At 35.2% G+C, this 14,901-nt stretch overlaps 2 protein-coding genes and 2 long non-coding RNA genes across 5 annotated transcripts; all 4 read right to left on the bottom strand.

Moving 5' to 3' along the window:
- Positions 1-70: 70 nt before the first annotated feature.
- LOC103454106 (esterase-like) lies at positions 71-9,274 on the bottom strand. Of its 2 annotated transcripts, none has more exons than XM_070813687.1 (5): positions 8,968-9,274; positions 2,282-2,491; positions 1,586-1,755; positions 1,215-1,479; positions 71-621 (listed from the first exon to the last, which is right to left on the bottom strand). In XM_070813687.1, the coding sequence occupies exons 1-5, from the start codon at positions 9,233-9,235 to the stop codon at positions 365-367; spliced, it is 1,170 nt and encodes a 389-aa protein (XP_070669788.1). In that variant the 5' UTR covers positions 9,236-9,274; the 3' UTR covers positions 71-364. The 2 variants fall into 2 exon arrangements, with proteins under 2 accessions (XP_070669788.1, XP_070669787.1); XM_070813686.1 differs by lacking the exon at positions 8,968-9,274 and adding an exon at positions 4,792-5,123.
- On the bottom strand, positions 5,152-6,621 carry LOC139192175 (uncharacterized). The gene is made up of 3 exons (XR_011576103.1): positions 6,480-6,621; positions 5,724-5,782; positions 5,152-5,358 (listed from the first exon to the last, which is right to left on the bottom strand). It is a non-coding gene; the product is annotated as an uncharacterized lncRNA (long non-coding RNA).
- An 838-nt stretch (positions 9,275-10,112) lies between the features above and the next one.
- On the bottom strand, positions 10,113-10,969 carry LOC114821395 (uncharacterized). Its single transcript, XR_011576106.1, has 2 exons — positions 10,650-10,969; positions 10,113-10,568 (listed from the first exon to the last, which is right to left on the bottom strand). It is a non-coding gene; the product is annotated as an uncharacterized lncRNA (long non-coding RNA).
- A 447-nt stretch (positions 10,970-11,416) lies between these two features.
- Positions 11,417-14,212, bottom strand: LOC108174002 (alpha-L-fucosidase 3-like). The gene is made up of 2 exons (XM_070812972.1): positions 13,996-14,212; positions 11,417-11,694 (listed from the first exon to the last, which is right to left on the bottom strand). The coding sequence occupies exons 1-2, from the start codon at positions 14,210-14,212 to the stop codon at positions 11,417-11,419; spliced, it is 495 nt and encodes a 164-aa protein (XP_070669073.1).
- Between the last annotated feature and the right edge of the window lie 689 nt (positions 14,213-14,901).

Below are 14,901 nucleotides of genomic sequence, written 5' to 3'. Positions count from 1 at the left end.
GCAAAGCGAATAAGCCGGTAGATGTTTATTTAGCCTCAAGTAAAATACGTTTTCTCAATAAACTTCAAACTAAAAGTGAAGGTTATATCAAATTATCTGCATTTGGAAACTACATGCCTTAAGGATGAACCTGATACATCTTATACAAGTGGGCAAGTGTATACTCATCATAAGAGTTTCCAATATAGTTACAACAGTACTGAATGTTGGAGCCTTTATTTTTTTTGTGGTTCTAACCTACTACCTTAACGACTCAAAGTAGCTTATACAAGGTAGAACATTATTGCCATAAAAGATTTCCAGTTTTCCACATGCATGCGTCTGCGGGAGTACTTATTTATGGTTTAATTAATTTTTAATTAGTCTAAATCCTGTGACATGCATGTTTTAAGGGAAGGGGTGGATCTGAAAATGCTCCAGTTGAAATTTTGTCAAAAACAAACTTGTTAGCTGCCTCAGTATAATGAATGCCATCCCAATTCACTCTCACTGACGGGCTTTTGCACGAACCAACAAATATTTGGCTTCCATTGACTGTAACTGTTGTTCCACATCCAGCACTACTGCTATAGTTGTACTTCCCACCAAACCCACAACAAGCAACAAGTGGGAACTCAAACCCTGAAAAAGTTTCAAGAAAGATTCATACAACGGAAAATAAATAACATTAATGAAATTTCTCTAATCTACGATTAGGTTTTAGGTGTGCTCTCAATTGTTATGAAAAACTGATAGTTAACACATCACTTATCATATTATATAATACACTAACGCAAATATAAGTCCAACCAACCAAACCCTAGGGATTATACACCTCATTTTCCACAAGATAATTTTGTATTGATGTGGCTTGTTCCCCTCAGTTGTAACATTAGATGGTACTGAACTGTGGTACATTATATTAGGTGGTAAAAATAGCATTACTCGTCTAAGTTTTATAAAGTTACATCTTAGCAGAGGTGACTTTTTTTTTACCTCCTACTATGTGAAAATGTTTGATTTAATCTAGTCGTACCATGTTAAGTCGACCATTTTGATAGGACATTTCAAGTCCTAGCCATCCAACGTAACTGACAGAAAAACTTGAATGCACCTATTCCATGCAACATTTCTCTCTGCGTATCGTAACGTATGGTGAATTCAAGTTAACAAGGGAGGCCTCTAAAATGCAGGTATGTTATGTGTATAAATATCATACAGTTTGGGCGGCTTACCATATTTTTTTGGCTCCTTGTAAAGAGAGTATTTGACAGAATATATGTCCACGTAAGTAAATGCAGCCAAAGGAAGATCCTTCCTAAGTTGAACTGTGGCTTCCTTCAGTTGGTGGTTAAAATACTGAGCCACTTCATTGTAAGACTTTGCGCAGCCAACCTCGTCCTTTTGAGCTGATGGAAAATTAGCTAAAATGTAAGGGAGACAGCCAATTGGCCCAGTGTTGTGGATCCAAAACAATCTGGCTCCCAAGTCATATATTTTCTACATTTTGTGACATCACAACATTATCTTGATGATCATCGATGGGTAAACATATTAAGGCAACAATAAAAAACCCACCAATTAGGTCATTATTTTCAAAGGTTACCTGAATATTTGTTGAGAACTTGATGATTATATCAGGAACAGATGCATTCACCTCCTTTATAGTCTTGTTTGCAAAGAACCCTTCCCCAAGGTCGTTCTGACCAATGTCAAATGTGTATAAAGCTTTGGGGAAGTACTCATCCTTGGGCAGTAAACTTGCATATATTCCTCCTGGAAATCAACATGAAGGGCATGGTTACTTAACATAATCCAAGAGGAAAGGAATCAGAAAACATAGAAATAGGGGAAGTAAGGACAGAGGAATAGGATCACAACTAGCCCCTCTAGTTGCTCTCTACTTCTAGATGTTTAGGTATTTGATTATGGGTTTCAAAAAGAAAGACACAGTTATCTAATTATATTTGTGCTACTGAACACATGAGAGAATTAAAAAGTGAAATGATTCTCATACTCATATTTTAATAAACGTAAAAATTATTTTAATTCTTATTCTCTATATGTAAACATGCCCAAAGCTCAAAAAACAAAATTTCGTTCCAAAACCCTAGTCATTATCTGTAATTGTGTTTGTACGACATATACTAACCACCAAAAAAGGGGGAATCCTACTTATATGGGTTCCACTCATGTAAATGTTGCTTTTATCAAAGAAGTGGTTATTAACTTGATCAGTAGATATTAATCCAAATTGGAACACGCATTGATACAGCAACACATTCAAGTTTTAGTAGTTTACCTCTTTGCCTTATGAGTCGTGATCTGGATTTGAATTGCATGAACTGCATGTACTGAATATCAAGGAAGAAAGGGCTAAATCCACCACTTGGTATAACGCTATTGGGCAGCCTGATTGTGGAAGCTGCAGTGGCAAAATTTGCACCGGACGAGAAGTTGGTCCCAAGTGAATCCAAATATGCGCTTAGAAAAGGGTGGCCAACACTTTTTGCTGAACCACAAAAGCTTTATCAGACAACCACCACAGCACAAAAAATAAAAATTATTGAATAGATAAAACTCTAAAAAAGAAAAGAAAAGAATTTTACAACTATATCTGAGGAATAATCGGGATGATTACGTCTGATTTTTCACTCTGAGAATTTTAGGGGTAGTGTCACTTAGACCATCTCCAACCCTTGCGCTAAAATTTAAAATTTTTAGCTCAAAAAATTTTGGTTTTAGCCCAGAAACAGTTTTTCTGCTTCAACCCTTCTGATCTAAATTTTTAGCTCCAGATTATTATAGAATGAATTTAGGCTAATTTTTTTCTTAAAGTAACTTTTTTAAAAGAAAAAATTATGTAGACTATCATAATTTAATTTTATGAACATTTTAACCTAAAAATATTTAGATTCTGACAAATATTGAAAAATCACGAATCAACACCATGAAACTCGTTAAACACTATGAAAAAATATGAAACACATAAAAGATTTTTTTTAATTACTTTAGCCGTTAGATTTAAATTTGAACCTTTAAATATTTTTTTTACTGTTGAATTTCATCAAATTAGATTTTAACCGTTGGATTCAATGAATTTATAAATATAAACTAAATAAAATACACATATATGGTGGGCCAGCCCCACTATTCCTGGGTTAAATCTGGCTTTTGTTTAGTTTTTAGCTTTTAGCCTACACATTTAGCATATGTTGGGTTGGATTTGGGGGGGGGAGGGAATAAAACCTAAAAAATAGTATTTAGCCCAGAGTTGGAGATGGTCTTAAGTCAATAAAGTTGGTTGGTCCCACGTTGGGGTTAGGTGCGAGAATTGACAAAACTAGTGATGAACTACAAATTCAATTTGGCTAGTATTTTGTGTCCTTATGGACCACTATGGCAAAACATCTTGAACCGACACAGGACCGTGCGTTTTTTGTAGACCTCAAAGGCCTCTTGTAATGGATAAAATGAGCAGGATTAGAAAAAAAAATCTCTAAATTCAAATTATCAACTTGATGGGAAGAAAAAGAGATATTAGGATTCTAGATAGAAGTAGTCAATACATAGAACAGTATTTCGTCAAAGTAAACACAAATGCTTTGAGTGAAATAACCTTAAAAAATAATCATTTATCATTTTAAGAAACGTTCAAAGGTGATCATTTTTTTGGAAAAAAAACAATTGAAAGACAAAAAGTGAAAAAAAACTTCAAAAGTTTAAAAGGAAACTTTGTAGTGAAGCCTTTAATAAAAATTTTGGTCATGAATATATATGAAATTTTTTTGAGTGACTGATACACCAAGAAATTGTATTATTGATATAATATTTCTTAGTACATTTATTAATTAATATTATTTCGTAAATTCATAACATATAAATTATGTTATACACTTATCTTATAACACGTGAGTTAATAATATTATGTTCTAATGTGACCTACATGCTAAAAAACTTTCATCCCATCAAGGTTAAGTTATGGCAAGTGACAAACAATTGAGCAGCGTATAAACTTCAATGGATTCCTTTTAACATGGGCCACACCAAGAAAACTATGCTTTTGGATTCAACAGAAAGGCAACCGGCTCCACGGTTTCAGACAATAATATTCTGCTTTTGGATTCGTTTTATACATGTATGCATGGTTGAAGTTCGATTTTCTTCTTCCAAACTTGAGGTAGTCATCAATTTACCCCTTGAACTTGTGATCATTCGACAATTTCCCCCCTCAACTTTAATTTTGGCCAATTTCTCCCATTGACTCTCATAATTAACGGAAGAATAGATGAAAAATTAAAAAGAGAAAATGAAGAAGAAGAGAAAGTTCGAAGAAAAGGAAGAAGATAGAAGGTGTAGGGAAAATAACTTTTTTGTCCTTTAAAGGCAGTCATGCAAATACCTACTTAACGGAAGAATAGATGGAAAATTAAAAAAATTAACAGTAGGGTGCAAATTGACTAATTATGAGAGTAAAAGGGGGAAATTGGCCAATCCTTACAAGTTCAGAGGGTAAATTGATGAATACCTCTCCAAACTTTAATCTTAGAGTGTATAAGAGATTCCAAGTCAAAAACCCTACATTAATTAAAAAAAAAGGTATATAATCTTTCGTTTCTATGAGAAAAGAAATACTAATTTAATAATTTAGAACAAAGTATATAGTGATGTTTCAAGATAAACTGTTTTAAGTTTCAAGATCATCAATGAAACAGTTTGGAAACAATAAGTAATTTCATCCACATAAGAAATAAGTAGAAGCAAGAGAAAACTATGAAATAAGTAAGGTAGTTAAAGAACAAATACACATACCGAGGAAATCGATTGTGAGACGGCCATCTGAGAATCTTCCGACCGGCATACCAAAAAATGTCTCACCATAAGGAGGGGTTGGTGCAATAAGGGATGAGGCCAATCCGCCAGTATCTGAATTAGAGTCCCCAAAGTTAAAGACGGCTGGAAACTGACAGTCCTCCAAAGCAAAGGCAGTAGGGTTCAAAGTGGTGAGATGCAAGTGCGACAAAAGCATGTACGAGCAAAAGAATGAAATGATAACTTTGATAGTAATTATCGGTGACTCCATGGTGGAGAAAATAATACAACAATGATAATTGCAGATGAGATCGATGTATGAAAATTAAGAGGTCACTACTATTTATATAGCACAAGCTAGGAATTGAAGGTGGAATTTTCAAATTGCACGTCTTTTTCAATCCATCTAGTTTTTCAATCCATCTAGATAAAACTAAAAGTTGACCCATGAAAGGACACATGTCCATGTTTAAGTTGTGACTCGTGAGTTGTATTGTCCAGTTCTACAAGGCCAGCAAGGGACTTGGATTGTCTGCCCTCCTAGTTGTGGTGTCCTTCCATGCCCTCCTATTTTGTGCGGTCACGGTTAAGCAGCGTCAATATTTTATATTAATTTTTTAATGAGATAATAAGACAAAAAATAATTAAAATATAAAATATTGACGTGGTTTAACCGTGACCGCACAAAATAGGAGGGCATGGAAGGGCACCACAACTAGGAGGGCAGACAATCCAAGTCCACCAGCAAGTAAGTTCTACAGAGAGCTATACACTTGGTTGGCTTTTGTTATGCATCATACACCAAATCATATAATTCATATAATTTCTATGCATGGCATTTCAAAACTCATTTCATAATGCATTTCATTTAACTCGATTTTTGGGAAAATCAATAGTATATAGATATATATAGAAAACAAATGCCCACTCACCTGGGGTCCGCGCTACGACTCCCTTACATCAGAACCAAGGCGTCTCGAACGCTCGGCTCCTAAAACAGTTATCAAACCACGTCTCAGAACTCTTATCCATAGAATATGAAATTCACATAACACACATCCACAAGGGCATTCAAGAATAATGCGAGACCCGTTGATTAAAGGTCAACCGTCGACTAAGTTCGATGGTAGGGTCATAACCCCACATAACTCAATCTGAAAGATCCAAAACTCAGATTTCCGATCTGTCACTTCCCAAGGTACAAATTAAGCTTCTAGAACAACGTACTAAAATTTCGTTACGATCCGACGGTCGGATCTCCGCCAATTTCCAAAACCGAGTGGCGGTTAACCTTTTATTTTATGAACTTACAACTCCAATTCCGAAAGATCCGTAAATCGGATACCTGATCTGTAAGTTCCTATAATCCTCAAATATTACGTACTACTACGTATCAAAGTTTGGTGACGATCCGACGGTTGGATCGTCGATTCACCTTTTGGCCTAACTATGAATCGTATCGAAATTAAGTCCAAATGATCAACTAACATTAAACCACTATCATAACTGAACTCAAGACATCAAGTATAACTTAAAAATAACATTGGCGCCCCACTGGCCACGTGCCGCCGCACGCGCCGCCGTGGGTGGCGGTCGGCCGCCCCGGCTCGCCGGAAAATCTAACTATTTCAAAAAATTACCAAAATTTACATAAATGAAGATCTTAATGAGAAGAGCAACTTTCATACCTGTGGCCAAGGCCAATTCGGTCAGCAAGGCCTCCAATTTCAACAAAACCCGTCGGAAACCCTAGGTTTTGGGTGTGCTCAATCCGTCCTCAAATCAACTCCGCCGTCCCAACCATTGCTTGGGCTTTGTTCTAGGCCTCAAGAGGATGCCATGGGTGGTGGAAATTGAAAGAAATCATTTCAGAATTGAGAGAATCGAAGGCTAGGGTTCATCGCACCCACCTGTGCGATTTTGCTAATTTGGAGGCCAATTATCACCAAATTTGGGGTGGGAAGGATAAAGGATAGGTCCTAGAGTGTTTCCCAAGTGGTTAGGCGGTTCAATTCGTCGGAAAAATGGGTGGAAACCCACCGGAAACAGCAAGAGATCCCGATCGGGTCGGGTCGCACACCCACGGGTCAGGGATCCCCCGCACCTCCGTTCCCTCATTTCTCTGAATTCTGATTGGTCCTTCCCTTCTCTCACTATTCCGATTGGTCCATCTCCTCCCTCCTTGGTTGGGCAGCCAATCCCCCTTCTTCTTTCTTTTCTTTCTGATTGGGCAGTCCACCTATCCCCTCTCTAACTAGGCAGCGCCCAAACCTATAATTTCCCTCTCCAAAACTGAAATTCTACCACAATTAATTAAATTACCAAAATGTCCCAAACTTTAAACGTTAATATCTTCTTCGATATAACTCCAAATCACGAACCGCCTGCGCACATGCGTCCGTAGCGACGAGTACTACAAGAGTATGCCAAGAAATCAAGTCTTACGTGTCATGACAAGCGATTAACACAAATCAAGACATATGCCTCAAAGGGCATTTTTGAAATTCCACGTAATAAAATTATAAAAATCATAATTTTGCGGGACGTGCTCACATAGGTTGGGTTGGATTTTGGGGGGGGGGGGGAGGGAATAAAACCTAAAAAATAGCATTTAGCCCAGAATTGGAGATGGTCTTAAGTCAATAAAGTTGGTTGGTCCCACGTTGGGGTTAGGTGCGAGAATTGACAAAACTAGTGATGAACTACAAATTCAATTTGGCTAGTATTTTGTGTCCTTATGGACCACTATGGCAAAACATCTTGAACCGACACAGGACCGTGCATTTTTTGTAGACCTCAAAGGCCTCTTGTAATGGATAAAATGAGCAGGATTAGAAAACAAAATCTCTAAATTCAAATTATCAACTTGATGGGAAGAAAAAGAGATATTAGGATGGGAAGAAAAAGAGAGATTAGGATTCTAGATAGAAGTGGTCAATACATAGACAGTATTTCGTCAAAGTAAACACAAATGCTTTCAGTGAAATAACCTTAAAAAATAATCATTTATCATTTTAAGAAACGTTCAAAGGTGATCATTTTTTTGGAAAAAAAAACAATTGAAAGATAAAAAGTGAAAAAAACTTCAAAAGTTTAAAAGGAAACTTTGTAGTGAGGCCTTTAATAAAAATTTTGGTCATGAATATATATGAAATTTTTTTTGAGTGACTGATACACCAGGGAATTGTATTATTGATATAATATTTCTTAGTACATTTATTAATTAATATTATTTCGTAAATTCATAACATATAAATTATGTTATACACTTATCTTATAACACGTGAGTTAATAATATTATGTTCTAATGTGACCTACATGCTAAAAAAATTTCATCCCATCAAGGTTAAGTTATGGCAAGTGACAAACAATTGAGAAGCGTATAAACTTCAATGGATTCCTTTTAACATGGGCCACACCAAGAAAACTATGCTTTTGGATTCAACAGAAAGGCAACCGGCTCCACGGTTTCAGACAATAATATTTTGCTTTTGGATTCGTTTTATACATGTACGCATGGTTGAAGTTCGATTTTCTTCTTCCAAACTTGAGGTAGTTATCAATTTATCCCTTGAACTTGTGATCATTGGCCAATTTCCCCCTTAACTTTAATTTTGGCCAATTTCTCCCATCGACTCTCATAATTAACGGAAGAATAGATGAAAAATTAAAAAGAGAAAAGGAAGAAGAAAAGAAAGTTCGAAGAAAATGAAGAAGATAGAAGGTGTAGGGAAAATGACTTTTTTGTCCTTTAAAGGCAGTCATGCAAATACCTACTTAACGGAAGAATAGATGGAAAATTAAAAAAATTAATAGTAGGGTGCAAATTGACTAATTATGAGATTTGAGGGGGAAATTGGCCAATCCCTACAAGTTCAGGGAGTAAATTGATGAATACTTCTCCAAACTTTAATCTTAGAGTGTATAAGAGATTCCAAGTCAAAAACCCTACATTAATTAAAAAAAAGTATATAATCCTGCGTTTCTATGAGAAAAGAAATACTAATTTAATAATTTAGAACAAAGTATATATGTTTCAAGATAAACTGTTTTAAGTTTCAAGATCATCAATGAAACAGTTTGGAAACAAGAAGTAATTTCATCCACATAAGAAATAAGTAGAAGCAAGAGAAAACTATGAAATAAGTAAGGTAGTTAAAGAACAAATACACATACCGAGGAAATCGATTGTGAGACGGCCATCTGAGAATCTTCCGGCCGGCATACCAAAAAATGTCTCACCATAAGGAGGGGTTGGTGCAATAAGGGATGAGGCCAATCCGCCAGTATCTGAATTAGAGTCCCCAAAGTTAAAGACGGCTGGAAACTGACAGTCCAAAGCAAAGGCAGTAGGGTTCAAAGTGGTGAGATGCAAGTACGACAAAAGCATGTACGAGCAAAAGAATGAAATGATAACTTTGATAGTAATTATCGGTGACTCCATGGTGGAGAAAATAATACAACAATAATAATTGCAGATGAGATCGATGTATGAAAATTAAGAGGTCACTACTATTTATATAGTGCAAGCTAGGAATTGAAGGTGGAATTTTCAAATTGCACGTCTTTTCCAATCCATCTAGATAAAACTAAAAGCTGACCCATGAAAGGACACATGTCCATGTTTAAGTCGTGGCTCGTGAGTTGTATTGTCCAATTCTACTAGGCCAGCAAGTAAGTTCTATAGAGAGCTATACACTTGGTTGGCTTTTGTTATGCACGTGAGATTATTAGAGATTAGGATTACCTTATGTTTGTTAGCTGATAAGGAATATGTATTATTAGAGATTAGGATAACCTATGTTTGTTACTTGATATGCAAAATCAGATTGACTTTGGAACAATGTAAAATGTCGAAAACCTTCACAAGGTTGCTTCGGTCAGACAATTACTGATTATATAGATATACAAGATCTTAAATATATTGGTTTTATGGTATAATTTCAATTTTTTTTTTCAGTTAGACAATTACTGATATTGGGTAGATCCCACCTGTTCTTTGATTCCCTAAATGCTAGTAAACGTTGGAAAGCACATGCTTTGGGAAGAGTGCAATTTCGTTCTTCCCCTCCAACCCCATTTGGTAAACACGTCATAGATAAATGAGTTTGTTAAGTAAAAAAGGAAAATCTAATTTGGAATTTGATTAATCTTAAAATTCTGACGTGTACAAAAGCTAAAGACTTCCACCAAAATTGTCAGGAAACAATGAAAGGGAAAAAAAAGGTTGCGTAAACAAGTTTTTCTGTTTATAATAACAATGTTTTATTTTCTTTTTTCATTCAAATTTATAGGGTTCAATTAACTAAAACGTGTCTTGCTAAACAAATAAAACTCGAAAGACAAAATGCAATTAACTTTTGTTTGTACCACTATTACAAAAGGCCAACTAGCACACGCGTAATATATAATCCTCCAAAAACAGGAGTTCTGGCTACGACAAAAGAAAGACGTGCTGCACAGGCACACACCAAAAAACAGAGCCCGAAAAAGAACCAACTGCCTCCTATCAAACTTCTCTTGAAAATTCTCATGAATTCTTAAGAACTAGAATCTACTAAAAAAGTAACTGCCATTCATTAAATTTTTCGAACTCCTTGAAATGTCTTTGCTTCTCATGCCGCGATTACCCCTCTCACTATCTCCCTTGACATGAACCGAGGATGTCTAACTTTATCAGCATATAGGGCCTGGGCCAACCCCGCATACATGTCTTCAATCAGCGTAGGAAACAGCTTTGTCAACTTCTCCAGTACTCGACTTGGTCCATGTTCTTTCTGTTTATTTAAAAGAAAAGAAAAGGTTAGAAGATGCATGCTGACAAGTAGGTATTAATTTCGTAGGGTGATGAGACTCACCTTTTGTAACCGCTTTGCATGTTCCCAGTAGTGCTTCATACAGTTGTGCACATACAATAACCAACTTTCTGCAGTTGTATAAACGGGAATTGGAATTCTGAGGACTTCTACCTTGGCGGAGTCGGCGTTTGTTCTGTTGATAATTTTTCACAGCCTTGAAAACGACATGGTTGTCCACTTTATTTTGCCAGTCATCATACTTCCAATTACCAAATTGAGCTGTGAACGCCCTAACTATATCAAAGGTCTCGTCTTTATGGAGTCTGTAAACGTTTGCAATTAGCTGCACCTTTTCCTTGCTGCTCTAGACGGTTGAATTACTGAACATGTAGAACCTCACTAAACTTATGTTGCTGATTTTCCCGCCTTCATGACGAATATTAACAGAATTTGTGATTCTTTGGAGGAAACAACTAGCCCCTCTAGTTGCTCTCTACTTCTAGATGTTTAGGTATTTGATTATGGGTTTCAAAAAGAAAGACACAGTTATCTAATTATATTTGTGCTACTGAACACATGAGAGAATTAAAAAGTGAAATGATTCTCATACTTATATTTTAATAAACGTAAAAATTATTTTAATTCTTATTCTCTATATGTAAACATGCCCAAAGCTCAAAAAACAAAATTTCGTTCCAAAACCCTAGTCATTATCTGTAATTGTGTTTGTACGACATATACTAACCACCAAAAAAGGGGGAATCCTACTTATATGGGTTCCACTCATGTAAATGTTGCTTTTATCAAAGAAGTGGTTATTAACTTGATCAGTAGATATTAATCCAAATTGGAACACGCATTGATACAGCAACACATTCAAGTTTTAGTAGTTTACCTCTTTGCCTTATGAGTCGTGATCTGGATTTGAATTGCATGAACTGCATGTACTGAATATCAAGGAAGAAAGGGCTAAATCCACCACTTGGTATAACGCTATTGGGCAGCCTGATTGTGGAAGCTGCAGTGGCAAAATTTGCACCGGACGAGAAGTTGGTCCCAAGTGAATCCAAATATGCGCTTAGAAAAGGGTGGCCAACACTTTTTGCTGAACCACAAAAGCTTTATCAGACAACCACCACAGCACAAAAAATAAAAATTATTGAATAGATAAAACTCTAAAAAAGAAAAGAAAAGAATTTTACAACTATATCTGAGGAATAATCGGGATGATTACGTCTGATTTTTCACTCTGAGAATTTTAGGGGTAGTGTCACTTAGACCATCTCCAACCCTTGCGCTAAAACTTAAAATTTTTAGCTCAAAAAAATTTGGTTTTAGCCCAGAAACAGTTTTTCTGCTTCAACCCTTCTGATCTAAATTTTTAGCTCCAGATTATTAAAGAATGAATTTAGGCTAATTTTTTTCTTAAAGTAACTTTTTAAAAAGAAAAAATTATGTAGACTATCATAATTTAATTTTATGAACATTTTAACCTAAAAATATTTAGATTCTGACAAATATTGAAAAATCACAAATCAACACCATGAAACTCGTTAAACACTATGAAAAAATATGAAACACATAAAAGATTTTTTTTAATTACTTTAGCCGTTAGATTTAAATTTGAACCTTTAAATATTTTTTTTACTGTTGAATTTCATCAAATTAGATTTTAACCGTTGGATTCAATGAATTTATAAATATAAAACTAAATAAAATACACATATATGGTGGGCCAGCCCCACTATTCTTGGGTTAAATCTGGCTTTTGTTTAGTTTTTAGCTTTTAGCCTACACATTTAGCATAGGTTGGGTTGGATTTGGGGGGGGGGAGGGAATAAAACCTAAAAATAGTATTTAGTCCAGAGTTGGAGATGGTCTTAAGTCAATAAAGTTGGTTGGTCCCACGTTGGGGTTTGCTGCGAGAATTGACAAAACTAGTGATGAACTACAAATTCAATTTGGCTAGTATTTTGTGTCCTTATGGACCACTATGGCAAAACATCTTGAACCGACACAGGACCGTGCATTTTTTGTAGACCTTAAAGGCCTCTTGTAATGGATAAAATGAGCAGGATTAGAAAAAAAAAATCTCTAAATTCAAATTATCAACTTGATGGGAAGAAAAAGAGATATTAGGATTCTAGATAGAAGTAGTCAATACATAGAACAGTATTTCGTCAAAGTAAACACAAATGCTTTGAGTGAAATAACCTTAAAAAATAATCATTTATCATTTTAAGAAACGTTCAAAGGTGATCATTTTTTTGGAAAAAAAACAATTGAAAGACAAAAAGTGAAAAAAACCTTCAAAAGTTTAAAAGGAAACTTTGTAGTGAAGCCTTTAATAAAAATTTTGGTCATGAATATATATGAAATTTTTTTGAGTGACTGATACACCAAGAAATTGTATTATTGATATAATATTTCTTAGTACATTTATTAATTAATATTATTTCGTAAATTCATAACATATAAATTATGTTATACACTTATCTTATAACACGTGAGTTAATAATATTATGTTCTAATGTGACCTACATGCTAAAAAACTTTCATCCAATCAAGGTTAAGTTATGGCAAGTGACAAACAATTGAGCAGCGTATAAACTTCAATGGATTCCTTTTAACATGGGCCACACCAAGAAAACTATGCTTTTGGATTCAACAGAAAGGCAACCGGCTCCACGGTTTCAGACAATAATATTCTGCTTTTGGATTCGTTTTATACATGTATGCATGGTTGAAGTTCGATTTTCTTCTTCCAAACTTGAGGTAGTCATCAATTTACCCCTTGAACTTGTGATCATTGGACAATTTCCCCCTTCAACTTTAATTTTGGCCAATTTCTCCCCATCGACTATCATAATTAACGGAAAAATAGATGAAAAATTAAAAAGAGAAAATGAAGAAGAAGAGAAAGTTCGAAGAAAAGGAAGAAGATAGAAGGTGTAGGGAAAATGACTTTTTTGTCCTTTAAAGGCAGTCATGCAAATACCTACTTAACGGAAGAATAGATGGAAAATTAAAAAAATTAACAGTAGGGTGCAAATTGACTAATTATGAGAGTAAAAGGGGGAAATTGGCCAATCCTTACAAGTTCAGGGGGTAAATTGATGAATACCTCTCCAAACTTTAATCTTAGAGTGTATAAGAGATTCTAAGTAAAAAACCCTACATTAATTAAAAAAAAGTATATAATCTTTCGTTTCTATGAGAAAAGAAATACTAATTTAATAATTTAGAACAAAGTATATAGTGATGTTTCAAGATAAACTGTTTTAAGTTTCAAGATCATCAATGTAACAGTTTGGAAACAAGAAGTAATTTCATCCACATAAGAAATAAGTAGAAGCAAGAGAAAACTATGAAATAAGTAAGGTAGTTAAAGAACAAATACACATACCGAGGAAATCGATTGTGAGACGGCCATCTGAGAATCTTCCGGCCGGCATACCAAAAAATGTCTCACCATAAGGAGGGGTTGGTGCAATAAGGGATGAGGCCAATCCGCCAGTATCTGAATTAGAGTCCCCAAAGTTAAAGACAGCTGGAAACTGACAGTCCTCCAAAGCAAAGGCAGTAGGGTTCAAAGTGGTGAGATGCAAGTGTGACAAAAGCATGTACGAGCAAAAGAATGAAATGATAACTTTGATAGTAATTATCGGTGACTCCATGGTGGAGAAAATAATACAACAATGATAATTGCAGATGAGATCGATGTATGAAAATTAAGAGGTCACTACTACTGTTTATATAGCGCAAGCTAGGAATTGAAGGTGGAATTTTCAAATTGCACGTCTTTTTCAATCCATCTAGATAAAACTAAAAGCTGACCCATGAAAGGACACATGTCCATGTTTAAGTCGTGACTCGTGAGTTGTATTGTCCAGTTCTACAAGGCCAGCAAGTTAATAACTTAAATACAGGTGTCAGTTACTGAGTGGTTAGAATGTAACAGTATAGACAAATTAGTTAGAAGTGGGGTATTATAAAAACAGTTGTAAAAACGTTTGATCTTCAATTCAATACAGTTAGTCATTTTTTTCCGCTGCTTATCGACTTTCTCTCTTCTCAAGCTTTCTTGAATTCTCTGATCTTCATTTTCTTGAAGGCATTTGTTCTTGTTATCATGGTATCAAGAGCCATCGATCGTGTGTGGGTTGGTGCTCGTCTGAATCATTGATGGAAGTATGATGATTTGCAGATGTTTTTGGTGAATTTGGGAATTTTTTTTTGGCGATTTGGAGGATTCGTGTGACAATTTGGGGATTTCTATATGCAATTACGGTGGAATCTGCAGAAACTTCAG

This window comes from Malus domestica, chromosome 15, assembly GCF_042453785.1.
Source record: "Malus domestica chromosome 15, GDT2T_hap1".
NCBI classification, from domain to species: Eukaryota; Viridiplantae; Streptophyta; class Magnoliopsida; order Rosales; family Rosaceae; genus Malus; species Malus domestica.
This window is presented reverse-complemented; position numbering and strand designations above follow the sequence as displayed.

Excerpts from the sequence above, each read along its gene's own strand:
- LOC103454106 (XM_070813686.1), bottom strand. The coding sequence starts at position 5,062 with ATGGAGTCACCGATAATTACTATCAAAGTTATCATTTCATTCTTTTGC. Across the intron at positions 1,480-1,585 it reads AGTTCTCAACAAATATTCAG|AAAATATATGACTTGGGAGC; the intron begins GTAACCTTTGAA and ends CACAAAATGTAG. Across the intron at positions 622-1,214 it reads CAAGGAGCCAAAAAAATATG|GGTTTGAGTTCCCACTTGTT; the intron begins GTAAGCCGCCCA and ends AAACTTTTTCAG.
- LOC108174002 (XM_070812972.1), bottom strand. The coding sequence starts at position 14,212 with ATGCTTTTGTCACACTTGCATCTCACCACTTTGAACCCTACTGCCTTT. Across the intron at positions 11,695-13,995 it reads TCTCACAATCGATTTCCTCG|CAAAAAGTGTTGGCCACCCT; the intron begins GTATGTGTATTT and ends TTTGTGGTTCAG.